General features: G+C 40.8%; 1 protein-coding gene across 1 annotated transcript in view; it reads right to left on the bottom strand.

Moving 5' to 3' along the window:
• The window catches only part of si:ch211-126j24.1 (phosphofurin acidic cluster sorting protein 2), a 71,463-nt gene that overhangs the window by 15,142 nt on the left and 35,040 nt on the right, over window positions 1-21,281 (bottom strand). Inside the window, exons 2-13 of the mRNA XM_063013002.1 lie at window positions 20,023-20,110; window positions 15,844-15,933; window positions 14,482-14,607; window positions 11,856-12,018; window positions 7,718-7,809; window positions 7,120-7,203; window positions 5,706-5,765; window positions 4,361-4,512; window positions 2,957-3,050; window positions 2,789-2,875; window positions 830-972; window positions 65-197 (exon numbers count right to left, since the gene is read on the bottom strand). Coding sequence (XP_062869072.1) covers window positions 65-197; window positions 830-972; window positions 2,789-2,875; window positions 2,957-3,050; window positions 4,361-4,512; window positions 5,706-5,765; window positions 7,120-7,203; window positions 7,718-7,809; window positions 11,856-12,018; window positions 14,482-14,607; window positions 15,844-15,933; window positions 20,023-20,110 — 1,312 coding nt within the window. The remainder of the gene's footprint in view (window positions 1-64; window positions 198-829; window positions 973-2,788; window positions 2,876-2,956; window positions 3,051-4,360; window positions 4,513-5,705; window positions 5,766-7,119; window positions 7,204-7,717; window positions 7,810-11,855; window positions 12,019-14,481; window positions 14,608-15,843; window positions 15,934-20,022; window positions 20,111-21,281) is intronic.

The following is a 21,281-nucleotide window of genomic DNA, read 5'->3' as shown; positions in this document are numbered from 1 at the left end:
TTTATTTGTGCAAATACGACTGCTAGTATAAAGAGCTGGGACACAAATATATACTCATATACACCTGCACAATGAGTCTGGACTCAGGTGAGGTTTCACTGTCGATGCTACTGGTTCGGTCGCTCTGTGCTTTTGAGGTTTGTCTGTCCTTCATAGAGGTGCTGCGTGGTCGTCTTTGCAGCTTACTGTCTGTTTTACTGAAGACACAGAACAGGGATGGAATACGCATCAGTAAGTATAATATATAATTCAACTAGTAATATGAAAACTACTATATGTAATCAACACCAATCATAACATCAAGTATTATTTAAAGCTAATTTACAATGTTTCATTGTTTACAAAGAAACAACTAAGCAGGATTCAAAAAGTTTGGTCACAAAAAAGGAAATTTTTAGCATCCAGTTTATCATTGTGCTTCAACGGCTACAAAAGAAATACTAATGTTTACTTATAATCAATGTCAAGCATACACTATATAGCCCAAAGTGTGGAAACATCTCTCCTGTAGGCATGGTTTGAAGAGTTCATTGTGGAGAAACTCCAGCAGCCTGCACAGAGCCCTGACCTCAACCTTTAATTATATGCTATAGCCTTCTATGTTTACCACATCAGAAGGTAGTCCATCTCTTACAGTACACTTGTCATTTAAATAAAAGTTGTTCTGGTGCATTATGGTGGCCAAACACCTTACTAAGACCTGTAATATTGTTGTTCTCCTCTGTATTTCTCACTGATCTATAGAGTAAATGTACAATTGTGAAAATATGTAGTTGCCTGGTAACACATTCCAAGTGTAAAATTCTTTAATTCAATGCTTTGAAGTTACCTTGGTGACATCACAGTCTGAGACTCGGTCTTGGACATTTTGCCCACTGAGCTGGCCAGTTTTTCTGTGCTTACGTCCCAGCTCAGGTTGGCATCGTGTTGGCATGGCGCTCCTCCAGCTCCCGTTTCCTCCTCGACCGTCTCCTGCAGACATACATCAACGTCACCTCACACAGGGACTCCAAAGGTTGTCATGGAGACAGCAACTGAGCCAGCCCACAGGCAATAAATCAGGACATAAAGACACACATGTCCTTGAGGAGGAGTTTTTGCTCACATGTATAGGTGACCGTGATCCTCAAGGAGACAGAATAATTGAAAATATTATGGTTGTAAGGATTCATCCTCAATATTTACAGTATGGCTGCAGAGAGAATTAAAAACAGGGACAGAAAAAATTTTTTGGGAGGTGTAGCCTGTGCACCTCTCAGTCCCAAGTGAAGGCGATGAGGTCTCTGTCTGTAAGTCTAAGAACATTTGTGCCTGTCTGTCCCAGTAAAGGGCACAGTCACATGAGAGGCGGCAAAATCACTTTTGCGCTGGCTGTGCCGTTGTTTCCTATGGAGTGTGGCAGCGCTGCTAATCTTGATGCTGCACTTCCCTAAATGGCGCGAACAGTGCACTTTTGCCACGTTAGGCTTGCCATTCAAAGTTCACCTCATTAAACTTTGACTCAGTTTGCCACTGACCTTTTCAAAGTGCCTCCAATGAAACGAACTGATTGATATGACTCAGTCCATAACATGAACAAAACTTAACGTGACATTGTATTGTAGTGAAGAGAACTTATGACCAGTAATAATTAAGAAAAGTTTAGTGTTTTAGACTCTCTCAGAAAAGCTGATTCTCAAAATTTCCCAGCACCACAAGCTAAAACACAAGTTTAAAAGTGAAACAGTGAGGAAAATCCAGCTAAACACAAATAAATGTGGATGCTTTTAGAGTGGATTTGATGGTTTTTCCACACAAATGCATATTCGTGTCGTGGTGCACTATGATGACGTTTTACTGCATCACTCAAGCCAAGCGCCAAGTGAAGCGGCGGTTTGTGCAGAAGCTCACGGTTTTGCCTCCTCTCATGTGATTGTGCCCTGAGCCTTCAGTCCCAGTGATGCAAGCCTGTTCTTTGTGCCTGCCAGTTCCAGTGAAGAAAGTGTGGCCTTTTTGCCAGCCAGTCTCAGTAAAGAAGGTATGGCCTCTATGCCTCTTAATCTCAGCGAAAGGAAGTGTAGTCTGTGTATTTTTCAGTCTCGTTGAAAAAGGCTGCAGCCTGTGCTCGTCAGTCTCAGTGGAAAAGGGTGTAACCTGTGTTCCTGTCCACTTTAACTAAAGAAGACAAGGCCGGTCCTAATCAAGAAGGTGTGGATGTTTCTGTCACTTCTAAAGGAGTAGGTTTGGCTTCTGTGCCTGTCTGTTGTAGTGACAAGGCTTGCAGCTATGCACTTGCAAACAAGTTTTTAACCAAATAAAATGACTGTATGTGCGCAGGTAAAAACTAGACTTGGCTACTTGCTATTAAAGGAAAACATGGAGACAACCAGCTGTTCGTATATAAGGGAAATAAAATGTTAAAGGTCAAACTGTTATGGGTAAACATAGTGAAATCTTTCTTGTTGAGCGAGGCGCAGGACCAATAAAGCCACTGTGCTATCTTACACCGTTATTTTTGCTCAAACCTCTCTAGTCTGAGCAATGGTTGCTGAGCATCTTGTCAGTAGGTACAAATGGAATAAATGAGGCAGCAAGAACACAGATGGGCAGCAATAACAAATAAGCAAATTGACTTCTTACTTATTAGGTCAATGACTCAATACTACTACTATCACACACACACACACACTCCTATGCGCAGTACCATAAAGCTCACAGTACATCCCTGGCCATGCACTGAGATACATTAAGAAAAAACACAAGCAGTGGCTAAATCCAGAGGTACATAGGAAAAATGACTAACACATACCCCCGCTACAGCTTCCACTACACATATCTCTTCCTGGTACCGCCCAACTGCAGCTCTGTCCTTTTCCACTGCCAGCATCTCTCCACCCTACACACACATGTTCAGCTAATTGGAGGACACTGTATCTTAATAAAAGGAAATGTAGTGTGGGTTTGATTATAATCTTACAGAAGCACTTTGCTCTCTAAGCTGACTCTTCTGACTGTGCATACTGCCGATCTCCGTCTGAGAGCTGGAGTGAGACATGCCCTCAAAGAACGGCCTGGAAAGAAAAACACATTCATCAATGTACAATGCAAAAAGTTTCAGAACACAAGTTTGTAATGCAGTTAATCACTACTAGCCTTTTTAATTGTAAAGCTCAGGACTCCCTATGGTAACGTTTACTTACTCAAGGAAATTAGGTAGCTAATTTCATGCTTAATGAAGAGAAACAAATGTTGTGTGTCAGTACACGCAGATGTCTGTTTTTAAACCACGGTTTCTGTACAAGCAATACGCTTATTCATCGTTTATCAATTTTATTTAAAACCTGTTTTAATTGTTCTGCTTCACCAAATGAGTATGTCTATTTATTTTTTTAATCTGTACAATCAACATTTACTGACCATTTAATTAGAAATGCCATAATAATGCTCAAGTGTTGGAGATTTTGGTCCTTGCTGACATGAATGCATAATGTAATTGCAGCATATTTGTCAGCAGCATGTTCATGCTGTGAATTCCTTTTTCGAACACATTCCACATGCTCTATCGGGTTAAGATCTGGTGACTTGGAGGTCAAACTCATGTTCATGACTAATTCATGAACCAGTTTAAGGTGACATGGTGCATTATTATGCTGGAGGTAGCTAGATTATAAGATTCTGACTTGACTGTGGACATAGAGGGATGCACATGTTCAATAATACTTGGATGTGACATTTAAATGATGCTCCATTGGTATCAGGGGTGCCAAGGAAACAAAGTGTGCCAAGGAAACAATTCCCAAACTATAACACCAACACCACCAGCTGTCTGGCCGTTTGACACAAGGCAGGTTAAGTCCTAGGAATTTATGCTGTGTGTTTTATCTAAGGCAACTGTTTAGTTTTGGTTAGATTATGCCCCTGTAGCAATAGATTACTATTCCTAGCTAACAGAAGTGTAATCTGACATCCTTATGCTGTCATAGCCCATCCAGTTTAAGCTTAGACATGCTTTTGCTTTGGCTTCATTTATCAATTAGGTGCTGAACTGCCATTTACTGGATGCTTTTTGCATTTCACACCAATCATTTCACAGATCAGTTTTTCTCCTATTCTGGTGTTTGATGCAAATATAAACTGAAGCTCTTGACCCATGTCTGTATGTCTGAATGCACTGTGCTGCTGCTGTATGACTGGCTGAGCAAATAACATAAATGAGCAGATGTACATCTGATGATTCCTTAATTATGTAACCTAAAAGTAGGTCAGCAGGCAGAGCAGCTAAGAATGACAGTAAGCTGTATATAGACTTCTTGTAGTCTAAGGACTCTAATGTTAATCTAATGCACTGTACTCAACTACACCACAGGATTATTAGCCTTACTTGAGTTTAGGTTTGGGAGTGCTGAGTACACTGTCATTGTCCTCCATCTCTGGACCACTGTCGCTCTGGTTATACACCTCCAGGCTGTCGTACAGCAGGTCCAGATCTTCTTCAACCTCCTGAGTCTGATCCACTGGGTCCGAATCCAGAACCTGAACCCACAAAAACACACAGCTTACATTAATTTGGATGGAGTAGAATCCAGTCTGGAATGTTAATTACTGTAACATTTTTTATTTATTTATAAGGAATAACATTATTATTTTTACAAACATATTGTATAACTTAATCATGTAACAATCCTGCCATGTGCTGTCAAACTAGCTCAATGTATCATTTCACTCATTTACAGCATTTCTTTTACTGGCATCCCTACAAATACACAGTAAATAAAAAGGTTTTTAATGTTCTGTGTTTTATATGATTATTCACTATTATGTATTGCCTGCAGTTTGACAGGTTGCATCATTTGTCAATGCAAACTGCATTAAATACCCTTGGATAAATCCCTCAGAGAGTTTACCGTAGCTATAAAGGCTATGCTGATGATCAATAAATGTGGGAAATCGCGCCATTTTACTGGCATTAATTACACACTGCTGTAATTGAATCATTTATTTTGTTTGTCTTTATGCATAAGTCCACATTCTGTAATTATGCTTGTAACAAGCCTACAGCCAAAATAAAGCCGGAACAATCAGCAGAGGTGACATTCAGATGATGAGTGATGCAGTAACGAATCATCTACAGACTTCAATTCAATTTAGAGTTATTAAAATCATTATTTATAAATGATTAACATCGGCAGGCTGATGAGGGGCCATTATGGAGCTGGTGTTAATGGGCATTTGAAAATTAGTTCTTTAGTTTTGACAGTTTGTCATGACCAGAGCCATCAGTCACACAGCTTAGATACAGATGTTTCAGCACATGCTGTTTTCTTTATTTTATACAGCATGCATATTGTTAGCAAACCTGTAATAAACTTTAAAGGCAAACTCAACAAAAAAAAGAAGTATGTGTAATAACTCAATAATGCTAGCTTGACCACAGAGCCAGATGAAGCCCTGAAGAGCACACCAGTATAAACATGTATTACAGAAATCTGTCTTCTGCTTCCCTCACACACTGTTGTTATTAGATCATATTCTAATAAAGCTCAGAGATTCCATATCTCTAGATTCATTTTTAAAACTGTGGGTGGTTTATTATTTGAAAGTAGATGTGTTATTGTCTTCACAGAAGGTCGGAGGTGCTGTGTAGGCTTGTGCAGAAGTGTTTGGGTCTGCGTTTTTTTCCTGTGCTCGGCGGTATGAAGGACTCGCGGGAGAACGAAAATGCTCACCTCGTCTGTTACTTTGAACCTCTTCAGAAGGGCAACAAACTTCTGCTTGAAATTTGGTTGCTGCAGAGGGAAATAAAGAGGAAAAAGCAAACTCAGCTTAACAATGCATTATAATTAAATGCAGTTAGGTTTAATGCTTAATCAGAGGAATGAATTAAGGGAAAACTCCAGCTGTTTTACTCTGAATCTTTTTCTACTGCATCTGTAGCATATGAACAATTACACACAAGAAGAACTTTACCACTTTTACCTGTTAAATCTCACTGACAATAAAGTCAGAAGACAGTTTTTTTAACCTTTGTGTTGTGGATTTGAAGGAATATAATTGCCATTTTTACGAAAAAATTTACACATAATTATCATGGTATGTGTATATGGAGTATGTGAGTGTAAAGAATGTATGCAAGGTGTATGGTGTATTTGTGTGTATAGAGTATGTGTGGATGGTATGTGCATTGTGTTTGTATGTATAGAGAATGTGTGTAAATGTGTATGGTCTGTGTTTGTGTATTGTATTTGTGTGTGTAGGGTGTGTATTGTGTTTGTGTGTATGTGTATGGACAATGTGTGTGTATAGAGTGTGTGTATGGTGTGTGTATTGTGTTTGTATGTATGGAGAATGTGTGTAAATGTGTATGGTCTGTGTCTATTGTATTTGTGTGTGTATGGTCTGTGTTTGTGTGTATGTGTATGGACAATGTGTGTATTGTATTTGTGTGTGTATGGTGTGTGTGTATTGTGTTTGTGTTTATGTGTATGGACAATGTGTGTGTATATAGAGTGTGTGTATGGTGATTATGTGTATGTACAATGTACAGTATGTATAGAGTGTATGTGTGCTGTTTTGAGATCTAAGAGGATTAACTGAACACCTGGCGAGTTATTTTAGAAAAATCAGCCTGATTAGAATCACATCACATTAACACCTCACGCAGAGTTTCAAACCTACTGCATCCTATTTATTTAAGATTAATTTCAACATTGTGTCTATGTAACTACATTATATGGTCAAAAGTATTTGGAAAAGTTTAGATGTTTCAGCTACACATATTACTACCAGGAGTATTAAATATTTTATATAAAAATAAAAATTATATGCCTGCAATTAGTGGTAACAGCTAGGGAATGACATGGTTAAAAAAACACATGGTTTGATGCGGAACTTTAGTGAACTGCACAAAGCCCTGACCTCGTGGACTGTGACCCAGGGCTTCTCATTGAACATCAATGCCTAATTTCAGGGGAAAACTTTCTCAGAGACATACTCCAAAGACTTGTAGAAAGGCTTTTCAGAGAAGTGTTAATGCATACAGGTTTGAATGAAGGTTAGGTGTCCACATATTTTTGGCCATGTAGTGTACATTGTGTAAGTGGAGTGCCTCAAAGGTCTACCCTGCATCCTATTTCTACTCACCCGTGTTATAGAGGTAGTCCTGATCATTTTCCGCCGTGTTTTCTTTGGCTTTCTTTGAACATCGTCATCTTCGTCGTAGAGATCCTATAACAGAGATTTGTGTTAGCTAAATATATCCCTAAAGTCAGGAAAATTATGTTTTGTTTTTATATTGCACTTGTGATAAGAGGGATAAGCAGGTAATACAAGCAATTCACACCCAAGTCTCCACAGAATAGGACTGCCACCAATCCAATAGAGCTTTCTCCAAGACAGAGCCAGAAGAAAGCCGTCCTACAAGTATCAATGTAATATCATGGAAAAGTGGAATGCCATCGATTCCATGCTGAATGCAGGGACAGGAAGCTCCCAGCTCCTGGCCACTGATGGCTTCTGACATCATGGAGGTTCAGATCACAGGATGAAAAGACAAGCACTTTTTGTTGTAGATTTTGTAGTGTTTAACAAATAAGTCGAACATGTAGAAATTAGCACTGTCCAACTTAATAGCAAATTTACTAGCACAAAACTAAAAAACTGTGTAATGTTGTCTTTTAGGAATCTTGCCCTGATGGTTGTCAATGAATAATTTGAAGGATGGGGTTAAAATGGATTGAACCTGGGCATGAACAGCATCATCACTGGCCTCCTGCTCTGATGAGTAGCTGTCATCATCATCCTCAGAGTAATTATCCATATCTGGAGAGCGATCTGGAAGAGAAGAGAGTAAATATTTCATTTCATTTAATTTAATCCAAACCAATTACAAGCAATGCAATCAAAGCCAATATTAGACCTAAACACCAATAACATCAATTATGGTGTGCTTGAGTGGCACAGCAGTAAACTGTCAAAGCCCAGAGGTGCTGTCATAGCAGTTGTATGTCAGCCATCTACATACAGACATGACTGGCTATATCTGTGGTGAGAGAGAGGTGGCTGAGGCCTTGAGATGTATTGGCATCCTGTCTGTGGTATGTTACTGCATTTTCAGGGTAAACCAGACTCACCGTGACCTTAACCAGGATAAAGTGCTGGTAACATATCAAGAACAATTATCATCCAACATCATCCTCTTTTAACTAATAAGGAACAAATTGTCATAGACATACTCCAAGATTTGTGTAGGGTGGGAATAAATGTATTAATGGCTGAAGCTGTAGGGGAACAATGGCAATTTAATACCTCTAAACCATCAAGGAAAAATCAGGCAACCGCAGCACCCGTCCGACATACTACTATTTTTTATTACATTTCCTTTTTCCACTGAAATCAGATGTTACGATGAAATCCAATGCTGAGATGGATGATCAGCGGGCACAGAGACAACACTGTTAATGCACTGCAGCTGCTCTGATAAAGCTTACTGTGGGAAAGCTGTGGTCTGATGGCTGGATGATGGGAAGAAAGACCTTTCCTAGGGGCCTCTCCGCAGCCTTAATGCACACTTACTATAACCATTCCGCTGGGTGCATTTGTTTATGTAACCACCAGCTTATAACACAGTCACTTAGACAAAGTACTAATGGAATATCCGACCGGGAGTGCACCAGCCCTCCCAGCTGTGCTCTGTACTGTTTTCTGTGTAAGTGTCCAATTAGTTCTGGCATTTATGTAGTTTTTTAACCATTAATGAAAAAACCTTTTATCCTTACATAAACTCTCATACATATATGCACAATACAGTGTATCACAAAAGTGAGTACACCCCTCACATTTCTGCAGATATTTAAGTATATCTTTTCATGGGACAACACTGACAAAATGACACTTTGACACAATGAAAAGTAGTCTGTGTGCAGCTTATATAACAGTGTAAATTTATTCTTCCCTCAAAATAACTCAATATACAGCCATTAATGTCTAAACCACCAGCAACAAAAGTGAGTACACCCCTTAGTGAAAGTTCCTGAAGTGTCAATATTTTGTGTGGCCACCATTATTTCCCAGAACTGCCTTAACTCTCCTGGGCATGGAGTTTACCAGAGCTTCACAGGTTGCCACTGGAATGCTTTTCCACTCCTCCATGACGACATCACGGAGCTGGCGGATATTCGAGACTTTGCGCTCCTCCACCTTCCGCTTGAGGATGCCCCAAAGATGTTCTATTGGGTTTAGGTCTGGAGACATGCTTGGCCAGTCCATCACCTTTACCCTCAGCCTCTTCAATAAAGCAGTGGTCGTCTTAGAGGTGTGTTTGGGATCATTATCATGCTGGAACACTGCCCTGCGACCCAGTTTCCCGGAGGGAGGGGATCATGCTCTGCTTCAGTATTTCACAGTACATATTGGAGTTCATGTGTCCCTCAATGAAATGTAACTCCCCAACACCTGCTGCACTCATGCAGCCCCAGACCATGGCATTCCCACCACCATGCTTGACTGTAGGCATGACACACTTATCTTTGTACTCCTCACCTGATTGCCGCCACACATGCTTGAGACCATCTGAACCAAACAAATTAATCTTGGTCTCATCAGACCATAGGACATGGTTCCAGTAATCCATGTCCTTTGTTGACATGTCTTCAACAAACTGTTTGCGGGCTTTCTTGTGTAGAGACTTCAGAAGAGGCTTCCTTCTGGGGTGACAGCCATGCAGACCAATTTGATGTAGTGTGCGGCGTATGGTCTGAGCACTGACAGGCTGACCCCCCACCTTTTCAATCTCTGCAGCAATGCTGACAGCACTCCTGCGCCTATCTTTCAAAGACAGCAGTTGGATGTGACGCTGAGCACGTGCACTCAGCTTCTTTGGACGACCAACGCGAGGTCTGTTCTGAGTGGACCCTGCTCTTTGAAAACGCTGGATGATCTTGGCCACTGTGCTGCAGCTCAGTTTCAGGGTGTTGGCAATCTTCTTGTAGCCTTGGCCATCTTCATGTAGTGCAACAATTCGTCTTTTAAGATCCTCAGAGAGTTATTTGCCATGAGGTGCCATGTTGGAACTTTCAGTGACCAGTATGAGAGAGTGTGAGAGCTGTACTATCAAATTGAACACACCTGCTACCTATGCACATCTGAGACCTAGTAACACTAACAAATCACATGACATTTTGGAGGGAAAATGACAAGCAGTGCTCAATTTGGACATTTAGGGGTGTAGTCTCTTAGGGGTGTACTCACTTTTGTTGCCGGTGGTTTAGACATTAATGGCTGTATATTGAGTTATTTTGAGGGAAGAATAAATTTACACTGTTATATAAGCTGCACACAGACTACTTTTCATTGTGTCAAAGTGTCATTTTGTCAGTGTTGTCCCATGAAAAGATATACTTAAATATCTGCAGAAATGTGAGGGGTGTACTCACTTTTGTGATACACTGTATATACCCATTAAGAGCCTATGTTTAGCTATTTATTTTACATATCTATATTATTATGATTATTATAATTACATTATATATATAGTATATTACTATGTATATAACCTAATACCATGTATGTAAATAGTTATAGTTAAAATTATTCTGAAGTGCAAGGTGAAGCCTCATACCTGCAAGAATAGAAAATTAACCCAAGTGCAGACTGTTTCACCAAGGTACAATATGCGGCTAAAAAGCCACTACCAAACGGGGATAAGGAGAAATGTGGTGGCCAAAATAACTAAAACAGTCCAGGTGGCACACCGGGATATTCCACTAGCACACCAGCACCGAGTTTCTAAACTCCTCGGTTCGAAACTCGGTGTTGCCACCGGTCGGCTGGGCGCCATCTGGCGGGCATAATTGGCAGTGCCTGCAGCAGATACTAATTGGCCACCGTATCTGCAGGGTGGGGGCCTGGACTATGTGTGGGTGGGTGGTTCATAATACGCTGTGTAAGGACCCTGATTGGCGGAAGAGACGCCTGTGCAGAATGCAGGAGCGAGAAGAGGAGGGCTGTGAACGTTTCGGAAGAGGCGTGTACAGTGACGTGCTCTCCTTGGATGCAATCTGGTATCTCTCAGCAGCGGAATTGGAAGCGGAATGCACTAAATCAGGAGGAAAATGGGGAGAAAATGCATTAAAAAAAAAACTAAAAAACTAAAACAAAGTAACAAATAAAAGACACAGAAACACTGCAGCCCGCAATGGAGACTGTGGATAAAACAGGGATAGTGCAAAACTGAGAACTAGTTGTCACACTATGACAGGGTCCTCCAACCGTCTATGACACCCCAGTTCTCGGAAAAAGAGGAAAGATAGGCAACCCCAAAAAACAAGCCAGGTACGAAAATGCATGAGCACCACCACAACCCCACCAATGGAATTACATACAGGTGGGGTGTCACAATGATTTAGGCTCAAAAATCCCACAACCACAGCCAGCTTACCATAAAAAGATAAAGTTATGCTGGCATTCCATGTCAACAGAAAACCAGACCAAAGCAAGCACAGTATCACAGTTTCAGAACCAAGAGTGCACTGACAAGTCCGCCTCCCAAGCGTTAGGCTATTTTGACTACCCCACACCCCACCAAACCCAACAGACATAGCTAATTATGTTTGTGTCGATGCCTGACTGGCTAATAGCACCCCTAAGATTTGAACCTCAGATCTCAGCAGTACTGGGCTGGCATATTTTAGCACTGCACCACTCAAGCTTCCGCAATTTAGTCTAGTTCAATATGAATATATGATACAGTTCCCTGGTGTTTCAATTTATGATTCATGTTTTTTAAAGATTTCAATGTTTTTAAAGATTTAATTTTGGATTTTCTTATTATATAACCAACGTGACACTCTCAGAATCGTCAGCTTTAGTTACAGACTCACCTGAAGCCTTGGCTTTTGCTCCCGGCTGTCCGCTGCCAAACTCAGGATCAATAGGCTGACTGGACAGAGAATACACACTTAACTCCGCCGCCCGAACCGGGGCTTCCTTTACGTTGCTATGGAGACTGAGAATCTGGCCTCCATCTGTCGGGTGCTGCATCACCTAGAGACACAGGAATGTGAATGCATCATTTTACCCTGTAAAAAAACCAAGCCTGCCATCCCACTGTGCTTATAAAAGGCTCGCTTTGCAGAATTCCCTTAACACCTATAAGCACTGACAACCTGTCGTCTTGTAATTTCAGTTCAGTTTTATTAGCCGTCAGTCCTGGTGCAAGTGTGGCCAATAAAACGGCTCCTTTGTCACCGCAACTCAAGCATTTGGTGGAGCAACATTCAGCAATTTAGTGCTTGCTGTGTACAATTGGTGAATCTAATTGCAGGTAGTTGAAGAAACGCCAGAAAGCTTTTTCGATGATGCCAACGTGCCCACGCACTCACTTTGTGGTGCACCAGCACACCCGCCCACACACACACACACCGTAAATGCCAGGTTGGTGTAGTGAAGACAGTCAGCAGGGACATCTCCACACATTATTTACCTGAGAAGCAAACCTCCAGAGACAGATTCTGCAAAAAAGGTGTGAAGGGAAGGAAGAAAAATAAGACCTCTCTTTTTTTGTGTGGAAAATCTCAGCGCAGAACACGTTCAGTTGTGCAGTCTAGCAATCATAATTTAATAGCTATTTACTGAGGAATTGTCCTCAGTGTCATTTTGAATGAATAATATTTTTATATAACAGCACATCTGGAGAACTACAGGTCACTGAGGTACAGTTTTAAAGCCCTAAATATCTACTTTATCATATCAACCATTTTAGCTTTTTTCTTTTTAAATACAACATAATTTAGCAATAAAATAACAGCATTAAAAGTATTACCAAAAATGAAAAACTGGGTAAATATTTATTTAATATTTAATTTTATTATATTAATTTTATTTAATTATCAAATAAGCATTGTGACAAATAAATCATAACTCATACAAGTGAAATGAATACAAACGGAAAACTGCAGCTAATGTAATTCCATAAATGCATCCATCAGAAGCTAACCTTTAGCAAACCCCCTTCCACAGTAATCTCTATTTTGTTTTTAAATGCTTTTTCTCCCCATTTTCCTCCCGATTTAGCACACTCAATTTGTCTTTCGCTGCTGAGAGATACCAGATTGCATCCGAAGAGAGCACATCACTGCACACGCCTCTTCCGACACATGTACAGCCCTCCTCTTCTCGCCCCTGCTTTCTGCACAGGCTTCTCTTCCGCCAATCAGGGTCCTTACACAGCGTATGAAGACCCAACCACCCACACATAGTCCGGCCCCCACCCTGCAGCTACGGTGGCCAATTAGTATCTGCTGCAGGCACTGCCAATTATGCCCGCCAGATGGCACCCAGCCAACCGGTGGCAATACCGAGTTTCGAAACCAAGGAGTTCAGAAACTCGGTGCTGGTGTGCTAGTGGATATGCTGCGCCACCTGGGCGCCAGTAATCTCTATTTTAAAATATTTTATATATTTGTCATATTTAATGGTAAGGTCATATAAATGGGACAAATGTGAGACAAATGTAAAAAATTTTAATGCTTTACTTGATAATTTCATAACAGACTGAGTATTACTAAAAGAAAAAAAGGTTCTCACTTTTATGCCAGTTAAGTCTGAACCACAACTAATCTACATGCATAAAGAGTAAAAACTGTTACGCTGCTCAACAGACAGGGAAACGGTGTAAAAATTGACTCATGAGCACAAATTTCTTATGTTAATAGTGATTGTATCCCTATAGCAAAAATGTTATAGGGATACAGGGATTACAGTATCATGCCCACCTGCCATGCCAGTAATGGCCAGCAGGGAGACACGGTGGAGCAGAATACTCATCTTGTCGGTTCCTTGATCCCACAGTCTCTGTGCCTCATTGAACATTAATCTGCTCCAGGTAGAGGTAGGTCTATAAAATCACAGTTCTTACCCCACAGATTTTCTGCCCAGTCCTGTCAAATTTTCCACCACCACTAATGTCGGCACACTTTAAGTTCATTCTAGGGAACTCACCGTGGTCACTTTTTGGCTGTCACAACCAAACCACCTCGTACAAGTTTTGGACGATCCTCTTATGAGCGGGCGCAACAAGAATCCAAGCTTAATATTGGCTGCATCAGCTGGTGGAATGACCGCCCCATTTTTTCACCAGTAGACCAAACAGCTGGCCCAGTTGTCTCAGTCGGTTCTCATTCCGATTCAATCCCATTTTCAGAATGGTCTGCTGATATTTTCATTTTCTCTTGATACTGTTGATAGTTTCTGTTATTTTGGCCAACCTAACTTTCATCATTCCTCTTTTTGGTTGTGGCTCTTTAGCCACAGTATTGATCTAACTTGGTTAAGCATCTTGGGCACTGGGTTCATCTTTAATCCTTACAGGTAGAGGGCTCCACCTGGCACCTCCGTAGCGAGGTGTGACCTAATCCTTTACAATTACATCCCTGACTGTGACATGTACAACTGATAAAAATTAGACACAGATTTTTTTCTGATTAGACACTGATTTTTTATTCTCACCTCTGCCATATCGATGACGCCCACTGCCAGGGTCTTGTACCCCAGGATGGTCCGGTTCTTATAGCGTTTTCTCCTCTGAAGCATGATCTGTAAGCGGTTAGCATCTCTTTTCAGGAAGTGAGGATACTGCAAAAAAAGAGAAGCAAAACGTGAGAACGAGCGCTCACACAAAATCTTGTCTGTACTCTTACACAATATTTCATCATTCTGGTATGAAGCCCTGTAGCTTTAATGTTCCCTCAAGGATCCCCATCTCACACATACACCATTCTCTCGGAGTCTGTGCAAACCTCCACAACCAGACATCATTTTATATCATGCAAAAAACACTGAAACAAAGGTTGGGGTAAAAATGGTCCTATAATATTTTGACAGATTTTTCTATTCATTTCTTTTTAATTTTTAGAACACACGTCTTTGCCAAAAAAATCTTTGGGTTCTTTAATAAATTCATTGTAGCTTTTCTAAAAACAGGACAAATATCTGCTGGGTCAAAAATATAAATACAGCACACCTAAAATTTTGTTATAAACCCACTGGCCATTTTTTTGGATACAGTACAACAATACAGGGTATAACCCACCCTGCTCTCACAACAGTGCCAGATACTAATACAATGTAAGACCAATTAGCAGTTTTACTCACAGTTTTAAGTTTATGAATTGAGACACTTGTCAGTGAAGGTTGTGTTCTGGCAACTTGTAATTCGAGCCAGATATGTTTTTGGTGGCTCCAAGACCACATCTGATTTTTTTTCTTTCTTTCGGCTGCTCTCACATCAGTTGTCACCACAGTGGATCACCTGATTGCCTGATTGGCACAGTTTCTACACCAAATGCCCTACCTGACACAACTGTTCTTATTTTTATCCAGGTAATTAAGCTACACTGAACTCAAAATGTATGATGATTTGTGCTTTGTGACATGGTCCATTATCTGTCAGCTATTAAGCTGTGTCTGTCAAATGATGCCCAGTTGTATTTTGGGCACCCAATGTGCGCCGGAAAAACATTATCCACACCAGCAGCAGCATGATTCCCCGTACTGATGCCGTTACACTTCTGACCTACCACCTGCATAACACCGCAGAAGTCAAAATTTATCTAAACATTTTCTCATTCTAGCCCGTCCAGATTCAGTAATTCTGTGCCCAATATTGCATCAGATTCTCAGAACATTTTACTCTATGATCACAATGATAAGATAGGTAAGAGATACACCAGCAGTCACTGTCTTTTTAAAGCTATGAAAACACCAGGCTTGCCTACTGTCACTTTGGTTTGTTCCCAAAAGCAAGTCTAAAATGGTTTTACCACAAGGCTAACAGTTACTGTTTTTTTTTATGTTAGTTATGTGGTTTACCTGTAGAGAGAATGTGAGCTCCAGGTCTGTCTCCATCAAGCCACTGGGAGGAAGCATGTACTCGTTGGATCTCAAGATGCGTTTTGAACCCTGAAGACACAAACAAAGTAGTGATATTAAGACCAGTTGTACCTTTGTAGTAAATTATCTATCCAAAGGACGAAAAGGCTGTGTTTTGGTAACTCTGGATATGTTTTGGTTTCATCATATAGTCAATTTCCATCAAAACCGTTGACTATGCACTTTACTATTCAGTTAAATTATGTGATCATTTTGTCTTACTTGGCAGGGCTCTGTACACATAATTTAAATCAGAGTAACAATGCTAGTTCTCCGAGATACGATTTGGTTTTCTAGCAGGAATTTAAATGGACAATAAAATGTCCAACATGATTTTTAAAGTTCTTAAATCTTTGTACAAAAATATGCTGATGAAGAACCCAAGCATGAATAATTACAAGGCAGACATTGAAATAATGTATAAACAGTGAAGGCATCAAAACATTTGGGAACAGTAACTACATCAATTTTATCATAATCTCACTGAATTTTTCCAAACAGATAACACAGGACAGCTAAAGAGTGTGCCAAAAGTACCAATGATGACTTTTTTTACTTTAATTTTGAGCACACTGTGCAGTAAATAAAAAGCATATTGAAACACAGCCCTTCAGCTTGCTGGCTGTAGCAGCATCTTTTCTCAGTGCATTGTGAGACGGCTAGTTTAAAGACTTAGTTATGATTACTTTTTTTCATATGCAGCGTCACTGTGCAGCCAATGTACAGTTTTAAACAGCTGGTCTGTCCTGCTCTACACATCCCCCTGTCCAAGTCTTTTAAATTCTTTCTGCTTTGGTGCTGTGAGCAGTTACATACCGACATTTATTTTTAAGGGCAGCCTGGATTTGTGGTTGGACATTTTCGGTCAGCGGGTTTTGTAAAATAACGCTGCATGAGGTGCAAACATAATGATCGCTGCAAATCTGGCAGAATAGGTCCATTCCAACCATTAATAATCTACATGTGGTCTAACGCAGGATCAGTTTACTGATGATCAATTTTCTAATGATAATTTTAATCTATTGTGTATTAATAAAGACATTTAAATAATAATAAAAAAATGCTTAATGTTAATCAATACAGAGTACATGTTTTAAAAAAAAGCTCAGACAAGCAACTAAAAGCCAGAGTATAATTCCAAATTATGCCAAGTGATCCTTCTTCCCAAAGCCATTAGTGAAGTACGTAGAGTGATCTTATATCTCACAACTGTTAAGTAATAAATAATAAAACGTTTCTCAGATGATGACCAGTGTTTAAGTATGTCTGATCCATGCTGCTAAACTTACTGTGTCTCCAGTAGCCAAATCAGCTGTTACAACATCTGTCTGCACCGCCAGCCGCTGACACAAACTGCCAAGCTAAAGATCCTAAAGGGATCCGATGGCAATATTTGCTTGCCCACTAAATGCACAAGTCTGACGCTGCATACACACACATGCAGGCGCATTCAGACGCTGCAGCTTTAATTGCTTTCTGCTGAACAAATATTTGGCACAGTGATGGTTTTAGGAATCGGGCCAATGTCATATACAGACAGGTGACAAATAAAAGGAAAACATTAGTGTTTTAGGTAAAGAGGGAGGTGCTTGGGTGGTGTGGTAGTCCAACATGGTAGCCCTAGCTCTCGAGTTTGACTCTGAACAAACACAATCAATCATGTCTTAGTGACACGTAGGGCATGACGTCACTCTCTGTATAGAAGATGGACAGGTGGTAGTCTGTGGCCGTCCTCTGCCATCGTGGGGTGGTGCAAGCCTCAAATGTTTTTTTTTTCATAAACAACGTTTCTCTGGCTTATCATATTTCCTCTATTAGAGAATACTGATATTTGGAATGAACACATTTCTCACCCAGCTGTTATCTATTATTTCTATGTCTGCCTGGTTTTTTACTAGCTGTAGATGTGCAAATAATTTTGTAACTTTGGACTTCCAAAACAATCCATAGGTCTGTGCTTCCCTGTGGATTAATAAACAAGATCCAATAAAAAATAATTAGCAGGTGCTGTTATGTTACATAATGCTAGGACAGGTGAACAGGTCAGTGAAATGCACTTACTTCAATGCCAATAAAACAAAAGCAGGAAAGCATTAGCACTGATCAAAAAACGCCTTACTCTTTGTAACAAACGAAAGCGCCCATCTTGTTCTCATTTTCTCTTTACACGGTCTTTGAAAGGCACATGATGAATCGATCGGGTATCCATGAAGCACTAAAGCACTTCAGAATCTTTTGTTTTTCTTATCACGCTGTAAATGAAAGAATGGCTAAAAAAGACAAGTTACTAAATGAGGGAGGCAGAACAGACAGACACAGAAACGAAGCGTAAGTATGCAGACGCACACCGAGCCGTAATGGACGTGATAAAAAAGCTTTCAGTGAACCGGCCTCGGGAAAAGTGCTGACCGGCTCAAAATTACCGAGCATGAGTGGAGAAAAAGCACACGGGCTTTTTCTGGGTCATCAGGCATCTGGCAGAAATACAGCAGAGTCTGAGAAGCTCAGGTTCTATTTACATTTATCAAACACGTTCCATCTGCTCCTAATTCTCTGCCCATCTCTCCTCCAAAACCAAACTTGAGGGGTCATTAGGTTTTTTCTTGAAAGAGAATCAATGGAGGAAAATAGATGTTTTTAGTCGAGGGTTTCTGGAAAGCATGCACATTATAAATCTGCCTGATGTTGCTTTATGACTGTATTATTACATATTGTGAGAAGTATCTTTTACATTTTCAGCATTTAACAGGTGCTTTTAAAGCGACTTACAATTATGACTACAATTAAGGACCTTGCTCAGGGGCCTAACAGTGGTGGTGGTGAGGCTTGAACCGGCAACCTTATGATTACTAGTCCAGCATCTTAACCACTGTGCTACCACTGCCAGAGGTTGGCAATTTAGCAAATATTTACCATTCAGCCTGAGGAAACTGCAATGTGGGCCAGCAGGAAAAGTGGATGCCGCACACCAACATGTTTTCCGAGGTCCTGCATTCCATCTTCAATTCAAGGTACTGTCTATGAGGACTTCATACCTTCCAATCATGTCTGCATGGGTTCTCTGTGCAGAACACTGGTAATGCTTATTAGTGGTGTCATGGTGCTGCATTTGGGTGGCACTGCAGTCTAATTCGCTTGCAGTCTCAACTCTCAGGTTCGGATCTTGGTCTGGCAGGACGCTTAACTGACACAATTCGCCATGTCTGAGGGGGGAAAGGTTGTAAGGGGCATAGTCTCCTTGCCTTGCTGCAGCAACACTGTCTCCTACTGTGTGGTTGATGTGCTGTCACAAGCACTTAAAGAATACAAAGACAATAGCTTGATCCTCTGTATGTGATGAGACTTATCGTAAGGTTTTATGTGTGTTTATAAGGGGAGTGTATTCAGATTGGGAAAAAAGAGCGGGAAAAACACAGAGACCCAAGTTTTAATCCCCAGTGGTGCTACCAGCCAGCTGGGCGTCTACACAGGCATGTTTGGCTATGTCTGAGGGAGTGGAGTGGCTGAAGCCCTGTGATGGCTTGGCACCCTGTTCAGGATATTCCTACCTGGTGCCTAGTGTTTCCCAGTGGAACCAGACCCACCACGACCCTGACCAGAATAAAGTGGTAATGAAAATGAAACTAAATTTAAAAAAGAAACACATCATACACAGCATGTCTGCAGATACTTTTCAATGAAAATAATGGTAACAAGGTCCATGAGTGCAGGCTGGGACACGCCCTTGTCTGACTAGGTCAGTGAGCATGAAAACATCAAGCTGTATCTGAATTTAAACTCAGATCGTAGTCCATAGTTCATTAATTGCTATAAAATAAAAGCTGGTTGTCACACACACACACACACACACACACACACACACACGTGTCCAAAGTGACCTGCCAGGAATTTCGAGAGCCTGCTGCTGCTCTGAACTAATCCTCTCTATGTATCCCAGCATGCATCATTTCAGCTCCCACCCATTGCACTTCACGTTCCACACTGAGCAAGCTGTCACCTTGGCAACAGCACCCAGTTACCAGAGTGTCGAGTGTGTCGGGCTCATATAGATACACACACAAAAGGCAGAAAGAAACACCGGGTGGAAACACGCTGACACTGATGCTGATGCTGACGTACCTGAATCTTGACAGCGATGACCACAGAGTTTAGTTCTCGATCCAGTTCCTTCAAAACGATCAGCTTCTTCAGTGTGAGGCTGCACAGTCTGGAGAAGAGAGGAAGCAAAAGAAGACAAACGCTTGTTAGATGCCATTGAGCAGATACTGAAATTAAATATATTAATGCTATACTAGATGGAGAAGCAGGGTGGTGCTGCGGGTAGCACTGTTGCCTCACAGCAAGAAAGGCCTGAGTTTGATTTCCTGGCCAGGGTCATTTCTGTGTGGAGCTTGCATGTTCTCCTTGTGTCCATGTGGGTTTCCTCTGGGTACTCTGGTTTTCTCCCTCGTCCAAAGACATGCCGTCAGGTTAATTGGCACTACTAAAATTGTTTTCTAATTGTGTGTCTGCCGTGTGATTTTCCTTCTTTTAGCCCTATGAATCAAACCCACCTTGACCTTGACCAGGATAAAGCGGTGTTAAAACAGACAGTGAATGAATGAATGAATACTAGATGGCATGTTGACACAGTGGTAGTGTAGTGCTTCTCAGATTTAGTATCATTAAGGAACTGGGTTTGAACCTCGCCTCCAATCACTTTCTTGAGTTTGTTCTCTCTTGGCTTTCAGACCTCTTTTCCCCTTTTCAAAAACATGCTGAACCCAGACTGGCTGATCTAATTTGACTTTAAGGTGTGTGAATAAGTGATTTATGGAGTGTGTAATACCCCTGTGGTGGACTGGCCCTTATTCAGGGTGTATCCCTGTCTTGTGCTTAGTGTTTTTAATTAGGGTTTAACCTCCAGCTCTGATTAGGACGAAGCATTTCCTGATACGGTAACACTACATTATGTTATCTGATGCATGTTTGTGTCATCATAATGAATCATTGTGTCACTTGTGCTTATTACTACCTTTTGCACATGTTAGCAGCTGGAAGATAACGCCATCACGATGCCAGTAAGCATTTCTCACACATCACACACCTACACTAACAGCTCAGAATACAGTAACAGAATACAGTATTTCAACACCAGTCCTACACTACACTCATCATCTGTCATGTTACTGCCAGAGGCTTTAATCTTACTGAAACACTTACACTTCCATTCAGTGCTTCTAGATGAAGACATACCTTAATGTGAGAACACCACTGACTTAATCATCTCAGTGTTTGGACATGTGTTTCTGCCTGTCTGTGGTTTATGAGTTGTAGGTTAATTTTTCATGACTTGCTCGGAAGTGATTTGTCTGTGGAGAGCTAATTATTTGCCATTT

The sequence above is a fragment of the Trichomycterus rosablanca genome, chromosome 17 (genome assembly GCF_030014385.1).
Source record: "Trichomycterus rosablanca isolate fTriRos1 chromosome 17, fTriRos1.hap1, whole genome shotgun sequence".
NCBI classification, from domain to species: Eukaryota; Metazoa; Chordata; class Actinopteri; order Siluriformes; family Trichomycteridae; genus Trichomycterus; species Trichomycterus rosablanca.
Note: the sequence above shows the minus strand (reverse complement) of the source record. Positions and strands in the feature narration are given on the sequence as shown.